This window comes from Crocodylus porosus, unplaced genomic scaffold, assembly GCF_001723895.1.
Source record: "Crocodylus porosus isolate Cpor-Errol unplaced genomic scaffold, CroPor_comp1, whole genome shotgun sequence".
NCBI lineage: Eukaryota > Metazoa > Chordata > Crocodylia > Crocodylidae > Crocodylus > Crocodylus porosus.
In genome coordinates, this window is record NW_017728910.1 from 32,824,274 (window position 1) to 32,841,999 (window position 17,726).

The 17,726-nt window shown below is 37.6% G+C and overlaps 2 protein-coding genes across 5 annotated transcripts in view; one reads left to right on the forward strand and one right to left on the reverse strand.

Moving 5' to 3' along the window:
• Positions 1-5,828, forward strand: part of PCOLCE2 (procollagen C-endopeptidase enhancer 2) — a 43,378-nt gene extending 37,550 nt beyond the window's left edge. Inside the window, exon 9 of the mRNA XM_019532556.1 lies at positions 390-5,828. Within this exon, the coding sequence (XP_019388101.1) occupies positions 390-520 (131 nt within the window). The 3' untranslated portion in view covers positions 521-5,828. The remainder of the gene's footprint in view (positions 1-389) is intronic.
• A 317-nt stretch (positions 5,829-6,145) lies between these two features.
• TRPC1 (transient receptor potential cation channel subfamily C member 1) overlaps positions 6,146-17,726 on the reverse strand; it is a 44,296-nt gene continuing 32,715 nt past the window's right edge. For 3 of the 4 annotated variants that reach the window (XM_019532973.1, XM_019532972.1, XM_019532974.1), the window contains 5 exons: positions 16,534-16,677; positions 11,719-11,894; positions 8,716-8,917; positions 7,736-7,930; positions 6,146-6,846 (listed from right to left, as the gene is read on the reverse strand). In XM_019532973.1, the coding sequence (XP_019388518.1) occupies positions 6,619-6,846; positions 7,736-7,930; positions 8,716-8,917; positions 11,719-11,894; positions 16,534-16,677 (945 nt within the window). In that variant the 3' untranslated portion in view covers positions 6,146-6,618. The remainder of the gene's footprint in view (positions 6,847-7,735; positions 7,931-8,715; positions 8,918-11,718; positions 11,895-16,533; positions 16,678-17,726) is intronic. The other variant, XM_019532975.1, reaches the window with a different exon arrangement.

Sequence of the window (17,726 nt, forward strand, 5' to 3'; positions counted from 1 at the left end):
CCAGTTACTTACTAGCATACCTCTCATCACATTCTTTTTCGCAGCCCTAGTACACCTGTGACATGGCTGCTGTGATCTTATCATCCAATTCTTATATTGATTTTTCTAGCTTGTTCTTGGCACTTTTCATACTGCCCTGCCTTCTTTTAAACCAAAGGCATTATCATAGTATTTGCAAATATAAGAACAATGTCAGCTGGTGGGGTAAGATGCATTTGTTTCTAGGTATGAATCAAACCAAACAACATAAATAGACCTTAAATATAGGATATAACCAGAGGTGGGAGTACATACTATAGCCCTAGTTGCGTACCATATGTTTTGTTGATCTTCGCAAACAGCACCTATAAAACAACTTAAGACTTGCTATATCACATTCTTTTCTCTAGGTCTAAACTACATCATCATGGGCCAAGTGGAAGAAGATGGTAGAGGCAAGGTCCTGCCTAACAGCTTTGTCATGGCTTTCAAGACTAAAAACCAAAAGATTCTGAATACCCTGAAAAACAAGCGGTGTTAACAAGTAAACTCTGCACTTGTGCTCTGTCATATTTGTGGGAATAATTTGTATACAGTAGAAATCAAAAAGATAGAACTGATCATTACCAGTAAGATTCTTGGTCTGCTCTTTCCTCCATTCAGCATGTCACTGGCACTGGTTGATGTTGCTTAAAGAACTTAGAGGAGAAGAGTTGCAGCCTGGCCAGCTGATCTGAAATGTACCAAATTCCAAATACTTCAAAACAGTTAATTTATACGCATCTCAGAATTATTTTTTTAGAATTGAGTTACATGGCAGTGTAAAATAAGAATTTTAAGTGCAATATTTATAGCAGTTTTCACTTAGCTTTTCCTTTTAAAGTTGTTTTATTATATGGGTTCCTGCATCATCTGTGCTTAATAAAATTTTAAAATTTAATCAGATACCAAACAGTTTTTGAACATCACTATGTAAAGTGGGGCATGCTTAGAACAGACAGAAATCCTTCTTTGATCACTTATGTGCTTTTGATGCTGTGGGACTTGCCTAATAAGAGAGGGATCACATTTTCCTTTAGAGGGCTCATTAGAGGCCTGTATCCATTGAAGTCAATGAATCTTTCCACTAATGTCAGTTAAAATTGGATTAATGCTTTGAAGAATTGAAGTGTACTACAATACAATGCTTTTATCTCCTGATGGCTACATTCTATTAGGCAGTTAGCTTTCCCTATATAGGAAAGGGGTAGCGAGTAACACAGTGGCAGCGAACTATACCTGTAAAGTTTGAATTTTGATCGCTATCATGAAAGAAGCACAATAGAGTGCTGCTCAGCCAGACAGCAGCATGTAAGTGGCAGCATATCTGTCTCTGCTGATTCATGTAGCTGTAAGTACTACAGAGCATAAGCAATTCATTTTAATTCGACAGCAGTATCATATCCACCCACTATACATAAAGGAAAAGGCCTGAAGTAGGATGGAGGGGCTCGTAATAAAACACAAGTTACTGCCCTGTGTTAGTTTTATCCATTATATCTGGTAAAAACCTTATTCCAAAGTTGCAGGACAGCAATGATGAACTCAGGGAAGAATGCAGCTCTTACAGATTGATAATGGAGAAGTTGAACTCTGGGGAAGGTAAACATCAAGCTATGTTTATACAATCAAAATAGTTATGCAAAGGCTCAACTTTGCCAATAGGAAATTGCCCATGGAAGCATCTTAGACTTGAGTGCCCGGGAAGAGACTTTTGTATTGTTAATATTGTTCAGAGGGCCTCTTATTTTGGCATGCTATGAAGAGACCTCTTAATAATCAAAATAGAAGTATAACCAAGTAAGATGCAAATGTTCTTAAAGCAGCACCAAGTTGCAAATAGTGTTTCCAAACTGATTCTGCTACTAATTGCATTATTGTAGTGCTTGAAAGCATTAACTGGTACTGGAAACCACCGTACAAAGGGCTCCACAGGCTGGAGCTGACCTGTAGGCTGCTGACCCCTGAACTAGACAAAGAATAAAGGGGAAGGCAAAGGGGAGGTACAGAAAGATAAAGTCACCTGTTGAGCCTAAAGGTGATGGACCCAGCAGTAGAACATGGATCTGATGACTGCTCGTCTTTTGCCCTATTCACCACAACCCAGTTAACCTTTTTTTATTATTATTTGGAAAAAGTCTCAGTGGTAGCCATTTCCAAATCAGATTTTAATTCTCCATATTAAACCTTGTTTTCAAATACAGGTTTCTATGCAAAGAGAGAGAAACACTACATTGGTCCTACTTGGTCTGTCAAGGGCAAAAGACAGATACCTTAGAGACATTTTTGAAGCTGCTTTTGCCAGAAAAAAAAGGCAAATCAAAACACAACATTTTTATTTAGAAAGATGAAGACAGACAACACTGTGATACAGCTTTGGCTATAGCTTCCCCCTGCTTCTGTTACAGTTGTGCATGAAGAATACTTAAAAATACTAGCAAGAGAAGGAAATATATAAGGAGTAAAACAGAAATTAATGTGATCAAGAAAAAAAGATAACTTCCTATGGCAAAAATACAGCACTTGGGGGGAGTGAGGGAGGAGGGAAAGATGAAAGAAATCCCGCCCCCTAAAAAATCAGTATACCCCAACAGTCTCAATAGAAGAAATGTTTACTGCTGTTATGTCTTGATAGTATTTGAATGAAAAAATTATGAATCCTACACCCAAATAAATTCTAATCAAATGTTTTTTATTCTTTTTGATGTTGATTTTTGAATTTTTTTGGGAACACTTACTCAATTGGAGCAGGTCCTATGAGGTGACAAGAAAAGAAGTCCCTTAGATGTTCATGAGTCATAAGACTAATTGGTCACTAAATTTTGGTAGAGAAAATGATTACCCTTTTTTTTTTTATTGGCAGAAGGAAATAAATAACCCATCTTAAGTCTAATGAGTTATCCATTAGTTAACTGTCTTGTTAATACACCATAGATTCAACCTGAAAAGTGTCACATAAGTAACGCTCATGGAGGCAGATCCGAGTCATGGTTCCCCAGACATTTTAATAGATTCTTGTGCCTAGCAAAAACTGAATGGTTGTGCTTTGGATGAAATCTGAAAATTGGAAATCAGAGACTAAAGCTAATAAAGGAATTAGATGGCTAAAATAGAACTGGAGACCTTATGTCCAATACAATATGTCCATAACCATGGAGGCAATTAAACTATAGTATCCAGATAACTCTTGGTTTGATTTTTAATCTCCCTGAACACCTGGAATTCTACTTCTGCATGTACTGCCAACTGCTGCAATGTGAACAGTGCCTGTCTCCTGCCTAAGCTCAACCATGATCCATAAAACCCGCTGTTAAATGTCAATCAGGTAGACAGAATCACAGCATACCTAATATGCACCCCCAGGACAGGACCCTTCCCAAAACGCAGATTTGATCAGGTTTTTTGTTGTTGTTTTTTTTAAGATGGCTGAAAGGGCAAGTGGCAATACTGTATCTATTTCTATATAACAGCAAAGTGGTTAGAAAACTTACCCATTAAGTCTCTCAGCATGACAGGGTTCAAACCTACGTGACCTACCTGCCAGAATTCCCTAACCACTGCCTGCTCTATAGGCTGGAATAGAGCAGACACTTGCCATGTCTCCAGTTAATGTAGTGTCACTGTACACTGAGAATTCAAGATTCATGGGAGAAAGTGTGCATGAAAGTGTATGACTCCACAGTCAAGAGGTTAAGTGTTCATTTGGGTGGGAGGAGTCAACCTAGGTTCTCTTCCCTGCTCCTAGGGGACCATTTTCTGCCATTTAAATAAATATTGAATATTCCAAATTGCTGCACATTTTCTAGTGGGAGGGATGGAAGTTGTCTCCATCCAGACAAGCTCCCAGCCTGCTGGTTAAGACACTGTCCTGGGAGATGAGAGATGTTTACTTTAACCCTTCAGACTGAGGAGGAAACTAAACCGAGTTTCCTCACTTCGTGGGAGAATGCTCAAACCAATAAATTGCTATCTCCACTTCCTCGTTTGGCCAAATTTTATGAGAGTAAGCCCTCCTCTATTTCATTCAAAGAAGAAAGGGAAAAGATTCCAAGTTTATAGATACAGGCTGCATGGAGGTGCCCAAGCTTTGGCGATAGGCAAGCTATAAGACATCCCTGTCCTCCACATTTCCCATGGGCTAGCTGTAACTAACTCTGCTCAAGCATGTGGAGCATGTGCGTTTCTTTGGATCCTATTCTAAAGTACTTAACTCTCCCCATACACTAGATTGCATTCCAGCAGCAAGGGATTATACCACCTAACTTTTCTATTGCGTCTAGCCCCAAGTGTCATGTTCATGTTGGTACCTTCACTGGAAGTCCCACTAGGGCTATAGCTTGAAAGTAGGGCACATGAAAGTGATCTTGGAGCCTAGGATAACTTCATTAACACAGACATAGTCAACACTAGGTGAAAGTATCTCTTGCTTGAGCAAGGCTAGTGGCTGTGACAAAAAATGATATACAACATCAACAGTCACTTACTTCTATATTTTGACTTGTGCCTAAAGAAAAAAGCATGAGGAGCTGAGCCACTCAGAATGATCATATCCCAGCTACTATGAACATAAACTTGCATCCTCAAGTAAAATAAAGAACAAACCCTTATTTTATAGAATTCACTTTATATGAATGAAAATGTAAAAGATGCCTTGATATTAGATGAGGAGAGTTCCATGTTTTGCTCGGCAGATGAAGGAGGTGAGGCAATTACCAGTTTAAAGATAAAGGGAAGTAAGGGCAATAGTGCTATACTAACAGATAGGTATACCTAACTCCTAACCAGCTTCTGTAATCCTACATATTTTGTTGTGGTGTGCACTGAATTAGAGAAGTTCTTTCAAACTTTGCTAATATTTAAAACTACATTTTTCAAGTTGCTTTTTATTTGTCCGTTTCCTCTTCTGGAGTACATGACAACATATACAGCACAAAGTTTTATGTCAGTACATAGTTCAGATATGAGATTCGCTTCCAAATTCAAGAATTGGATTAGCCTCTTTACAAAGAAGAAAGGAGGCTACACCCTTATTCAAATAAAAAAATAATAAAAAACTCATTAGACAATTTAGACTACCATGGCAGTATGACTTCAAGAAGCCTAATATTTAAATCCCTCTTGGAATATGCATAATTCAATAGTACAGAAAATATATCACCTTTGCAAGAAACAATTCTGTAAGAATTCCCTTTGAAGGGATCCCTGACATAAACCTTATCTCTGTCAACCACAGGATTGGTTGTGGTAAAAGATCATTGTAGCAGCCTGTGCCTTCTGGCACTAAAATATACACTTATCAGATATCCACATTTTTAAAACATTGCTTTCACAATATTTCTGCCAATCAATTCTTTAACTCTTTTAGCTATCATAAATATGTTTTTTGTAATTAAAAATACAAGAGCATCGTATTTTCTCAACTAGTTTGTGAACCCGAATTATACATTAGTGTAAAAGATAAACTGTATCCCCCCAGCACAGAAAACCCACAAAGCCCTTGCTTTCCATTGTATGCAAAATCAACGTCACACATAATTACAAGGTCTAATAATATTCCTGACATGAAACATGTCAAACTTGCCAACAGTTATTTCAGGAATAAAGCAGTATGACAAAACACATTTCATATAGGATGTTTAAAAAAACACCATTAAAACAGCCTTCTGGAAGCACACCTTCCAAGAACAAAGGCATAGTGTGCTACTCATTCTTGTTAAAAATGAGATTCTCCCAACCTAGAGAAAAGCAGATGAAAAATGGGATGTTTAAATACCAAGTACTACCCCAGATTAACAAACTCATTACAAAATTTTGTATCCATTCCCAAGATTTGCATATCACAAATGTTTATCCAAGTTGCTACTTGAAAAATCATTTAAGAAAAAGATTTGTTTGACAGGTTTTGCAGAGGATTTCAGTCTTAAAAAAAAAAAAAAAAATTTTGATCTGTGGAACTTGGTTTTTAAATCCGAAATTTTAACATTTTCTACCAACCTGCAATATATAGGAAAGCCTTCAAAATCTTGTATTTATTTTGATTTTCTGTTTCATGGCTATCAGCATTCTGTCAATGTCATGTATAAAATCTGGTAGTAGTAGTCTTTTCCAGATTCACGCAGTCTTCAAGTTTATATCACAATCAGTTAGAAAATCATAATTACCAACTTTACTACTTTTACATTTCTCTTAAAAATAAACTTGGTGCTTTCTGAATTATTTAAAATACCATCTTCTCCCACATCTTAAAAAACAAGCAAAATGAACACACACACACAAAGGCAAAGGCAAATGCAATATGCATGCCAGCCAGGAAGATCTTAAGCTTACTAGCTGTTGTGACAGGTCACAAGCCACATTTTTTTTTTCTTTTAAAAACTATATACATATTTTACATACTATGCTTCACACACCATTCACAAAGAATTTCAACAGAATGACTTGCCTTTTGCATTAATTTCCAACTCTTAGCTACAGCTTATGCAAACATTTTCAAATGTGTGCACAACAATATTTTTTCTATTTGGTTTAGTGTCAGAATTAAGCCAACATTTTCAGCTGTAGGCGCTTAGTGTTAAACACTTCCCTGTGAAAACGCAGGCTCTAGTTTCTTGGATAAAACATAGCATATTTTGAGGTCCTAAAACCAAGTAGGTCCCTCATTTCATTTCGAAATTTTGATAAATCTTGTCGTAGTTCATTCAAGTTTTCCACAGTCGCCCGATCCGTGCTTTGCATCTTCTGCCTCATGGAGGTCAGGTAACGATGGACTAAACAACACATCACCTTTTGGTAATTCTCATCCCTCTTTTGCTTCAAATTTCTCCATTCCTTTAAAAAACAAACAAACAAACAAGCAAACAAACAAAAAAACAAAAAAAACAGTTACAGGTTAACTAAACAAAAGGACTTTTCCTAAGCCCAAAGTCTCTGTCCAATTCCTCAGGTCAAAAGCACAAAAATAAACTGTTACGCTGTAGACATTAATTCCTAACTCTCATACATAGGACATACAGCAAATGCAGAAAGTTAAGGCACCCAACTGAACCAGGAGAGTCAAACACATTTTGGTTTCTAATTTAAGCAATCTGGGTTTGAGTCAATCACAGGGGTGTATGGTATATTTCAACCATTTTTAATAATTCTTTACTTAAGTGTACATTCTGCACAGACTTTCAGTTGGGTTTACTTGCAACTATTTTTGGTTGCAAGGAGATGTAGAAATCAGTAGATATAATTATAGGGTACATTAAATATGTTTATTTAAACTAATACCAAAAAAGAAGAGACAGTATTCCCTTTTTTGGTAATTTATTTTGACAGGTCATGTGACATGTTTAAAATTACTGACTCCTAAGCATATTCTAACCGTACCATATTCTATATTATTATTACTATTATTATAACAACATACTTGCTGAAAGTTCTACAATTTTTTCTATCATGTGCCAGGGCTAGTTATTATTTTTGAAAGACTGGAAAATTAGGCCAGTTTTAATTAAAAACTCAACTAAAACCAGTCTGTTCCTGTAATGCACCGACATTAGTATTTGGGGTCTGCCTAAGACTAGTGTCATGGTATTATTGTGATTTACTCTGGATTGTGATCCACTATGTGACACTGTCCAGAAAATAAGCTACTATCAATATTCTTAGGTTCATTTTAAAGAGATTTTTCTGGTTGTGAAAAGTTCACCAAACATTCTAGATTATGTTTTACCTTCAAACTATTCTGACGTTTTACTTTGCCACTTGAAGTATGAGAGCAAATCCATTTACTGAGGCTGTTAAAGAGATAGCAGATGGTCTTGGGCGAAGGAATGACATTGAAAGGTGGAGGCAGTGTGCATTTGTCATCAAAGTAACTAAGCCAAAGTTTGGCACGAGCAAATTTCCATTCTTTATCTTCATGATTCTACAATATAAGAAATGTTGATAGAGATCAGGTAACACAAAAGGAAATGCTGCATAAAATGTATATGGAATGTTTGTAGAATTTATATTTTAACACTAAGAGGCTAAGATTTTCCACTATCTTAAACACCAAAATAGAATGAACGACATTATTTATAGCACCAATATGTGCTAGAGTATAAAAATAAAAGTCAACTACTATGTTGTATAATTCATACATTAAATGGACTTTAAAGGAGGTATCTGTAATAAATAAAAGCTGCAATATACTGACAAAAATTGGTTCTAGACCGACTGGCTGACTACATTTTTCAAATCTTTGATTCCCCCAAGGCCTGGATATCAGAAAATGTTAATTTATAACTAAGAATCATTTTGTCCAATATCTGCCTGACAGGCCATAATTTCATAAATATACATTATATACGTCCAAGCTGAATTATATTGGTCACATAACAAACAATATTACAAAATTTTGCCAGTATAGTTACTGCAGCTAGTGTGTCTTTTTACACACCACTGCCAACATAGCTTTGGTAGCAGACTCCCTCCAGCTGGATGCAGGTATGCTAAGAAGTACTTTCTCCAGCAGAGTTTCTATAGAGGAGGGACTGCAGCAAAGTTGGCCAAAACCTCCATTCTGCTAGTATACACAACACCTTCATTAGGGGGCTCTGCCACCATAGCACTATAGCTATGTTAGCAGCTAACAGCCTCATAACAGACAAGCCCAAGAATGTTGCTGACACACAAAACAACAACAAAAACAACTCAAATGTCACTTACTGCTATAAGCTGAAAACTTTTATGAAGCATTGCCACTAGAAGCTTGGTAAGGACAATCACAACCACTACGTTGTAGGTCCCAACAATTACAGCCCCCACAAAAGATTGCAACTCTTCACCATAGCTAAATCTAGTGACAAAGATTGCTACATGTGCTAGAGAGAATATGTACCAGAACAGAGCGAAGCAGGTGCCAATAAACCTAAAAAAATAAAACAGCCTTCGATTAGGATGCACACAAAAAATTAGTACACATTTTAGTATTAGTATATATATTTTATACTATAGCACATATGTAAAAGCAATTAGCATGTGAATTACATTATTCCATTTGAGATGCCATTCCTACTCCCTTACTACCATATTTTCTTGAATACTACATGCCCCTATATAAAACATGCATTTTGTTTTAAGAAAGCAGAAAGTATAAAAAGAAAGATTTTTCCTTGAGTTATGGCTGACTGTGTGGTATGGTAAGTCTTTCTGGAAACAGCATCTCTAGGAAGTATACCATCCCAGAAGAAAGTCTAGGTTAAGCAGGAGAGAGCCTGGGTCAGGCAGTCTGGTGTGGCAAAGCAGCAACAAGACTAGGCTCCAGACCCTTGCAGGGACACTACCAAGACTGTTACCTATTTACTGCAAATAGTTCTTTATGTGAAATTCCTGTAAATAATAACATTCTACAACACAAACCACAAGCCTCATCAAGATACTACAGACTGCAGGGAACAGCTCATTCACCCTTAATCAGCTCAGTGACTCTTCAGCCAATAGCTACTGCGTCACCAGTGGCTGAGACAGGTTTAACACTGGATTCCACCATTGCTGTTTACAGCCCCAGAGAGAAGTGGCAACCTGTCACAATGTCTATAACAATATTCCACCTGGTTTCTATTCCAGGGAAGGGGGGGAGGGGGGGAGGAAATCAGATTCCCCACTTAAGAAATGCTCCTCATTTTGAGAGAGCTGGTTTTAGTGAAAAGGATGCATGTGCTACATGAGTAAATATGGTAGGAATTGGTGTCCAGAATGATATGCTGTTGATGCTGAACAGTTCTTTAAACCTTAAGCAATTACAGTAAAGAGAACAGGGCTACCTGTGGACAGGCATGAGGTTCAGTAACGGTATCACAATTGGCTACCACTGATATTCCAGAGCACGATTTATTTAAAATCATCACATATAAATCAATAAAAGATACTCCTGGTATCTCAGACACAAAATACCTTTGGTTTAAAAATAAAACAAAACTACCTAAGACATATATACAAAAAACTGTCATGGAATGACAATGGAGTCAAGAAAGGCCCTCAATACCTTTAATTAAGTTAGGCATAATCCTATAAGAACAAGCAAGAACAAGATTACTAACAACAAAGAAAGGAATGCTTTTCAGACAACTGAATCCTCTAGGGCTACAATTAGGAGTGCTATGAAACATGAATTGAGCTAACTTTGATGGACTTAAGGATTGTTAATGTACTCCACATAGTTTTAAGGCTGTTTTTTTTTTTTAATATATTACTGAAATTAACTCAGCTGTGCCCAATGTAACAGGAAACACCATATTTGAAGTCACTCTAGTTTACTCAAAAGAGTCACCAAGTAATTCAACTTGAAAAAATTTTATCATCTGCAGATCATTGAGTTGATAAATTTTATAGTAATACCTTCAAACCATACTAGTTTAATTTTCATGCCATGGTGCTTTGAAGATGCTTCACAATATGTTTAAGCACAATGAACTTTAAAATCATTAACCACTGCAGTTTTGAGCTTAAAAAGGTACTGTTCAATAAAAATGAATATTTTAGAGTTGATGTAGTTGACCTTGAAATGTCTGAGATGCACTGACAGTGCAGTTTACCCTACTGACCTGACTTGTGTGAAATTCTCTCATCACTGTTATATATAAATTGGTAAATCTCTACTGGCTCTAGCAGTTAACAGTGTACTAGTACTGACCCATTATTTGTATTTTTACACTGATGTTGCCTCACCTGACACAGCCTATAGCCTGTGGGTGCCTAGAGCCCCAGGTGGTGCCTCTCTCCCACCTGCCTTCCCCTAGGCTTCAGCAGCTGCCACTTGGCAAGTCGTTACAGCAGCTCTGCCACCATGGGAGCATGTAGAAGGGTGGAAGGACATGCTGTGCAGAATTGTGCCCAATGCATCCACCTGTGGACAGAGCACCTTCTGCTAGGAGCCAAGGCACTGCGGCAAGCCCTCAGCAGAGCAGGAGGCGGCTTCTGGATGCAGCTAGCCAGCAACTGGACTGGTGCCATGCTCCTCCCACTCAGTTAAGGGCTTGCGTCAGTATCGCAGCTCCTAGCAAATGGCACTTAGTCCACAGATGGATGCCTCAGGTGTGATCTTGTGTGGCCCATCCATCTACCACACACCCCTAGGCTGGGAAAGCCACCACAGGTCCTTGCTAAATGGCAGTTGCTGGAGCCTAGGGGAGAGGCAGGCAGGTGGGAGGAAGGCACTGCCTGGGGCTCTGGGCACCCAAGGGCTGGAAGCACCACCTGCACGCAGCATGACACAGCTGTTCCAGCAGGTGGGAACTCCTGTAGGTGCTATGGGGGTGGGAGTGCCTTGCTCTTTACAGCCCTCCCCTGCAGCACGCAATGGCAGCCCTGCCACTGCATTTGCTCCTATTTAAGCCCAGACAGCTCTGCCATGCAATTTTGCCGTGCTCTGTTCCCTCAGATAACTGATATTTTTTACCTCCCTGCTGCAGCCTGGATCTACACCACCTCCCAGGCAGCCCCTGCCAGAGCCACTTTGACAGTAGGCAGCACCAAGCCAGGAGGTAAACAGTAAATGGTATACGTTAAAACGAATATAATTACTGTTTAAACTTTTACATCCCTAGCTGCAATAAACTGTTTTATGGCAGCACAAAGCAATGTCAGTTTGCATCCTAAGATAAATACATTTCAGAGAGCAAAGACAGCAAATTACTTGTATTAATGTTTATTTAACAGTGTAAAACTTACGAATGAAATGTGTCATTGCTTTGCTGTTCACAGAAGATCCCGGTACAGTCCTTGTCGTTGTTGACAGGAAATCCTTTATCATACAGTTGGGTCAATCCAATTGTGAATGAAAACAAGACAAGAAGGAACATCCCCAAGAATTTTCCAAAATCTTGTAGCATCTGACCCATTGAAATCTGCAAAACATTTATTTCCATTAATAATTAAATACTAAATCACTTTTGTCTGGGTTCCCTCACTCAGTTCTCACCATGGTAAAAATGTATTTTGAGCAAGTAAAATTCTATAATTGATATTAGTCAATACCTGTTCTGTTAGAATTCAGGGTACCATAAGGACTGTAAAACCACTGAGTTTCCTTGTACCCTGCAAGTTGATTTTGGAAAACTATTTCAGGTATTACAAAACAAGATAAGGAAAAAAATAAGCTAAATTAATAGCAAGTTCGTGTCTTCAAGAAAACCTATAATCACTAATTTACACACATCCCTTGTGTTCATGTTTTAAGGTTCATGACAATTTGACTGTAAGTGTAAATAAGCAAGAAACTTAAGTAAATTGTCTGAGAGACATCTGAACAATAATGCCGAAATAGGAAATCAATGGAGCATTTAATGGGAATGAAGAAGTTACCAAACTTATAGTATCATTATTTTATTACTGACAAAGTACTAAACCTGCACCCATTTGTGGAATATACGAGTACTTCACTAAAGAAAAAATGCAGATACTGCACTGTGTAGTGTAGACTCACCTTTCGATCTAAATATATCCAGAACAGAAAACTACAACAGTTGATTTAAAGACAAAAACAACCAAAAACACCCTATTTCTGTTAAATAGGTACAAGTTTCTGGTATAGACAATTCAATTTCAATTTATTAAGGATTCTGGCTAAAAGTCATACCCCAAAAAACAACATAACAGACATGAAACCATAGTATAAATTTAAGCAAAAATAACAGAAATACAAATATAACAATAAAATAGAGCAACCATTACAAAAACATTCTTCCTACTCCTAAAATTAACGTTATCAAATATAAATACAGTGATAAATCAGATCATAAACCTATAAAATGTTATGCATAGGTCCTTCATAGTAAAAAATATAGTGATAAAGTTTCTTGGTCATATCAGCAGTAAAGGATGTTTAGCTCTGATCACTTCAGCCTTATAAGCAAAGGTTGCAAGATGGTTTATTAAATATGAATCTGTTTGCTGTAGGAGCCATATTAATTTCTCTCTATTTGAGAAGTATGTCAGTTTCTGCAAGAATGATGAGGCTGGTACCTACAAGACTTTACCTTGATTCAGGCCTATATAATATTTTTGTGACACATGAACAAAAACAGCGTGAATCGTCCGCTTTCTTTAAACTTACTTTGTCTAATATTTGCAGAACAAGAGGCTTTTAACCTTAGGGGAGTAAGTTTTATTCTAAAATGGATTTATAGTAATAAAAATAGCAGTATAACCATAATCCTTAATAAAACTGTCAAGTTTAGGATCTACATCTGTCTCTATCATGCTTCCTTAATGTCAATTTCCATCTTTCAACACACACAACGCAAAATCCTCCAGAATAAAAACCCTAAACCCAGATATGGTATAAGAAAAAATAAAACAAAAAGCAAACAAGCAAAGCAACATTCTTTGAACATCATGTACTATGATACCAAGATCGGATACTTGTTACTTTCTAAATCAAGTTATACAAGTTTTCAAAGTTCTGATGATATGCGTGTTGATGATGAACTTGAAAGCTGAAAATGTCAGCAAAACTAAAAAACGGTTTTTGCTCTCTTGTAATAAACTTAAGTCAACAACTTTCTCTTTTGAAAAAGTGATTTATAAATCAACAAGTAAAGTGATTCAGGACTTAAAAATATCTCTGCAACAGCCAAGGGAACACAGCAACTGCTCTTCATTTTCACTGTTGGGATGCCACACCACATTTAATTACCACCATTTGAACTTTGTGACCTACTTTCAGAAAATACTGTAAGAGTTGTTGCTCAAACTCTACTGGTCAACAGTAGTAACATAAGCTCTAGTGTACCACTGAATAAGGTGACTGTTGACTGTTTTTATTTACTTAGAATTTTCACTGCATATTTTCCTAATAAAAATACATGCAAAAGATACAGTACATAAATAAGTACATATGTTTAACAGTGAATCACTTTTAAATGTTCAAGATATTTGTACTGCAAATTAACACTTACTGCAACACCAATATTTTAAGAAGTCACTTCAAAGTATGCAAGTGTTTTTCTATTTAAAAAAATGCATAAGAAAAAGTGTTAAGTAAATAAAGTAGGTAGTAAAGTAAGAGGTACAGATCCATAGCCAAAGATGACTGTTTTGGAAAACAACAGAAACAGGCATTTCCAACTAAAATATTTTAAATCAGCTACAAAACTCCTTGAACTTTTTTTTTTTTTTAAATTCAAGGTAAAATTTACTTGAGAAAAAAAAACAGATTGGCCGAGCATTAAATTCTTATTAGGTTGTTTCTTTTCCTAGCATAATCCAAAGATTATTATTCTTTGATGAAAAGTCTTCTGTTAAAAGGATGTTGTTTAGGTTGCAAAGTCTGACTAGCTGCTTAATTTTGTCCCTTTTCATCCATCTTGCGTACTGAACGCAGCTCTTGCGCATAACAACACAAACTTGAAAACTGTAATCATACTACAAGACAGGACCAAAATAAGGTATTTTCTGTTTTTGAAAGCCTGACTTTGCAAACTTAATGTAATTCTTTTAATACAGATTTTTAAAGGAAATAAATCTAAAAAAAAAAAAAAAATCACATTCCTGTTTACTACACCAACCCTACCCACATCAAGCATCAGCAGTGGGGTCTGACACTGGAATTGTCCTCATTGTAACATAACTGCTAACACTTGAAGGTTATGCTACTTGTATGAGGACGCTATTATCACAAAGACAAGAGTTAGGGCAGCATTCATGTTAGGAACTACTTCTCTTTTTACTACCTCCCAAGAGTCAGGTAAGTGCCTACCTTAAATGCTGCTCTTAGAAGGGAAAATGAACTGCTGGGACTATGTGCTAGGTTAAGTAAAGGCCAGGAAAGGTGCTTGTGAAGCTTAGCTTGGTTTGGCTTTGCCTCTTGTTTTAGAAATTGAGGGAGCTCCAGCTCCATGGGGTGCCCTAAGGGAACGGGAGGAGTAAAGAAGAGACCAAGGCCATGTGTTTGGACAGACCCAGTCCAGCTCTTCTTCCTGCCCCACATTACAGTTGCACTGGCAGCTCCCAGTATTTCCAATGCAGTGCTAGCTGCTGCTGCTTTAGCAGCAGCAGCTGAACCTGGTAGTTTGTAACATTTTGTGTTCAGTTATTATTTTGCCACATTGCCAATATTTCCATGAAGACTACAAGTCAGAGAAGGTAAAGAGTTATTTAATAGCATCCACTCTTCCTTCCAAATAATCTGTGCATTCACATTTCCTGGAGATGCCAAGCCTTGTAGCGGGCCATGATACCCTACATCTAACATATGCAGAGGAACGCTTTCAACTTCAAGCCCCAAAAAGACGTCTCCCCATACATAGAGGGCTCATCTCCTGACCACCTTGGTTTATATGTCAGTAGTTTTTATTATTTACAGCCAAATTTATGTAAAGCAGCAGTGTCCAACTCATGGCTGGCTGAGTGGCAAGGAGCCAATCCAATGGCCAGATAACCGCTCCATGATCCTCATCTGACCCAGAGGCTGGAATTTGTTGATGGCAGTGTTAATTGCTGCAGCTCTGAGAACAGCAGCTGCCACTCTTCCCATTGTCAAATTTCCAGACCTGCAGGCCGGATGATGACACAGCTTTGAGCTGCAGATCCAGCTCACAGAGACCTTTTGGAAATCTGGCAGCTTGGCGAGCAGTGACAGCATCTTTTGCTGCAGCTCCTGGAGGCTCTAGGGTTGAATGGAATCTAGATACCCTCATGAAGCTGGATAGCTGGATTTCTTCCTCAGGACTGTAAAAGATTGCACATGTAAGAAAGCTGTTGTAATGAGATTCTACTGAAAGCTAGTATTTAGGTGCCAATCTTCCAATTAAGGAGAAATAAATATAGTATCATGCCTGAGATGTATGGCACTGATAAGAAGCTTTGTGAAGACTGGACAGTCCAAACGGAGAGATACAAAATAGAAAGGATTTTTCTTTCTGCAAAACCTAAGAAAGATATAAAGGGACTACTGGCCCTTTTTACGACCTGCTGTAAATAGAACCTAGTTCAATACAAAACATTCAAAACAATGGCTTTTTGCAGAACCAGTGTGCATAATCTTATCACACTTACATCTTCAGGAGAACTTGTAAGGTTACAAATGTAAAGTTTACAGTTTATTCTTCAGTGTGACATGACTCCTCCACCAGTTTGGTCTTTTTTATGGAGTAAGCTCCTCGAGATCAAGACTGTCATATACTATATCTCTCTACAGTGCCTTACACAATGGAGTCCAACTCAATTATGGAACACAATTGCAATATAATATGTTCAACAGCCATTATCAACATTTACCTAAAGACAAGTAATTAGCTAAGTGACATATATATGTGGGGAAAAATAAAGTCAGTCAGTTACATGCAAGTCAACTGACCCTGTATCCTCCACTGTTTACCTTTTCTTTTAAATCAGTATATTTTATGTTTTAATAGCAGTAAATTAAAACCAACTATTAAAATGAAATCAATTAGACATCCAACCCTCTGTCTTCTAACCTACTGAATAAAAATTTTGTAATCCAAAAACTAAGATCGGGTTCTCTCAGGCTGTGAGACTGTTTACCTGCAGTGGCCCTAGGATAGAGCTGGTGGTATACATGAAGAAGAGTCGAAGGTAACTGAGAACATTAGCAAAAGCAAAGAGACCTTCTGCCACAAGTGTAGGATGGAATGCGTCCCACATTATCCTCTCATCAAAGGCAGGGAACTAGTTAAAAAGAAAAAAAGAAAAAAAGGTGAAGTGACTTATATTATGGTCAAGGTAAAAGCAGGTTCTATCACCACTATGACTCATAGGTCTGAGTCTGCAGTAAACAAGGATTTTGTCTTTAGACAATATGTTCCATGTAGTTAAATGGAAAAACATTGACAATAGTTTAAAAACAGCACTGGGCTTGGAGCCAGGTTACCTAGGTTCTATTCCAGCCTCTACCACTTCATCTCCCTAAAGCTCCATATCCCCTCCTACTCTATCCACTGTAAAGCTCTTCGAAACAAACTGTTTTTCATTATATGTTGGATATTGCACAATGGGCCCCACTATAGACACAACTGTAATACCAACAATAATAAAACTGAAACTACTACAAAACACCTAACAAAGCAAATTAAGCAGTCGTGACAGACTTGCAGGTATGAACTCACTTGCCAAGGAAGAGAGATATAGGAATCAGGAGGGTCCTCCAGATGATACCGTGAGACTACATGCATTTCATACACCTAGCATTAATCAGAACTCAGAGGTTACAACTGCAAAGTCACAAACCAAAGGGAGGAAAGAAGTACTGTACAAGTATTTTTAGTGTCTATTATTTAAAGACGCTGTGGTATGGCTAATCTGAAGTTCCCTAATTGCTAGCAACCAAGTCCAAGATCACCCTATAGCATGAAATAAAGGAATAAACCAGTGATCAAACAGCTGCCCCCATAAATTTCTTTATGCTCTGTTTCTTTCTGTCCAAGATGTAGAGAGTGCTTGAATAAACTTTTATGCCTTAAGAAGGAATTTTACCAGGGGAGATGCAAGCCTTTCTAATGGCCAATCTGATCCATCAGAAAAGCTTCTTTTATGAATGTCAGCACAGTTAATTGTTTCATCAATTTCATAGTTTCTAGGGTTGGAAGAGACCTGAGTAGATAATCTAGTCCGACTCCCTGCCATGGCAAGAAGAGTACTGGGGTCAAACGACCACAGCAAGGTGTTCATCTAGCCTCCTCTTAAAGACCCCCAGGGTAGGAGCCAGCACCACTTTGCTT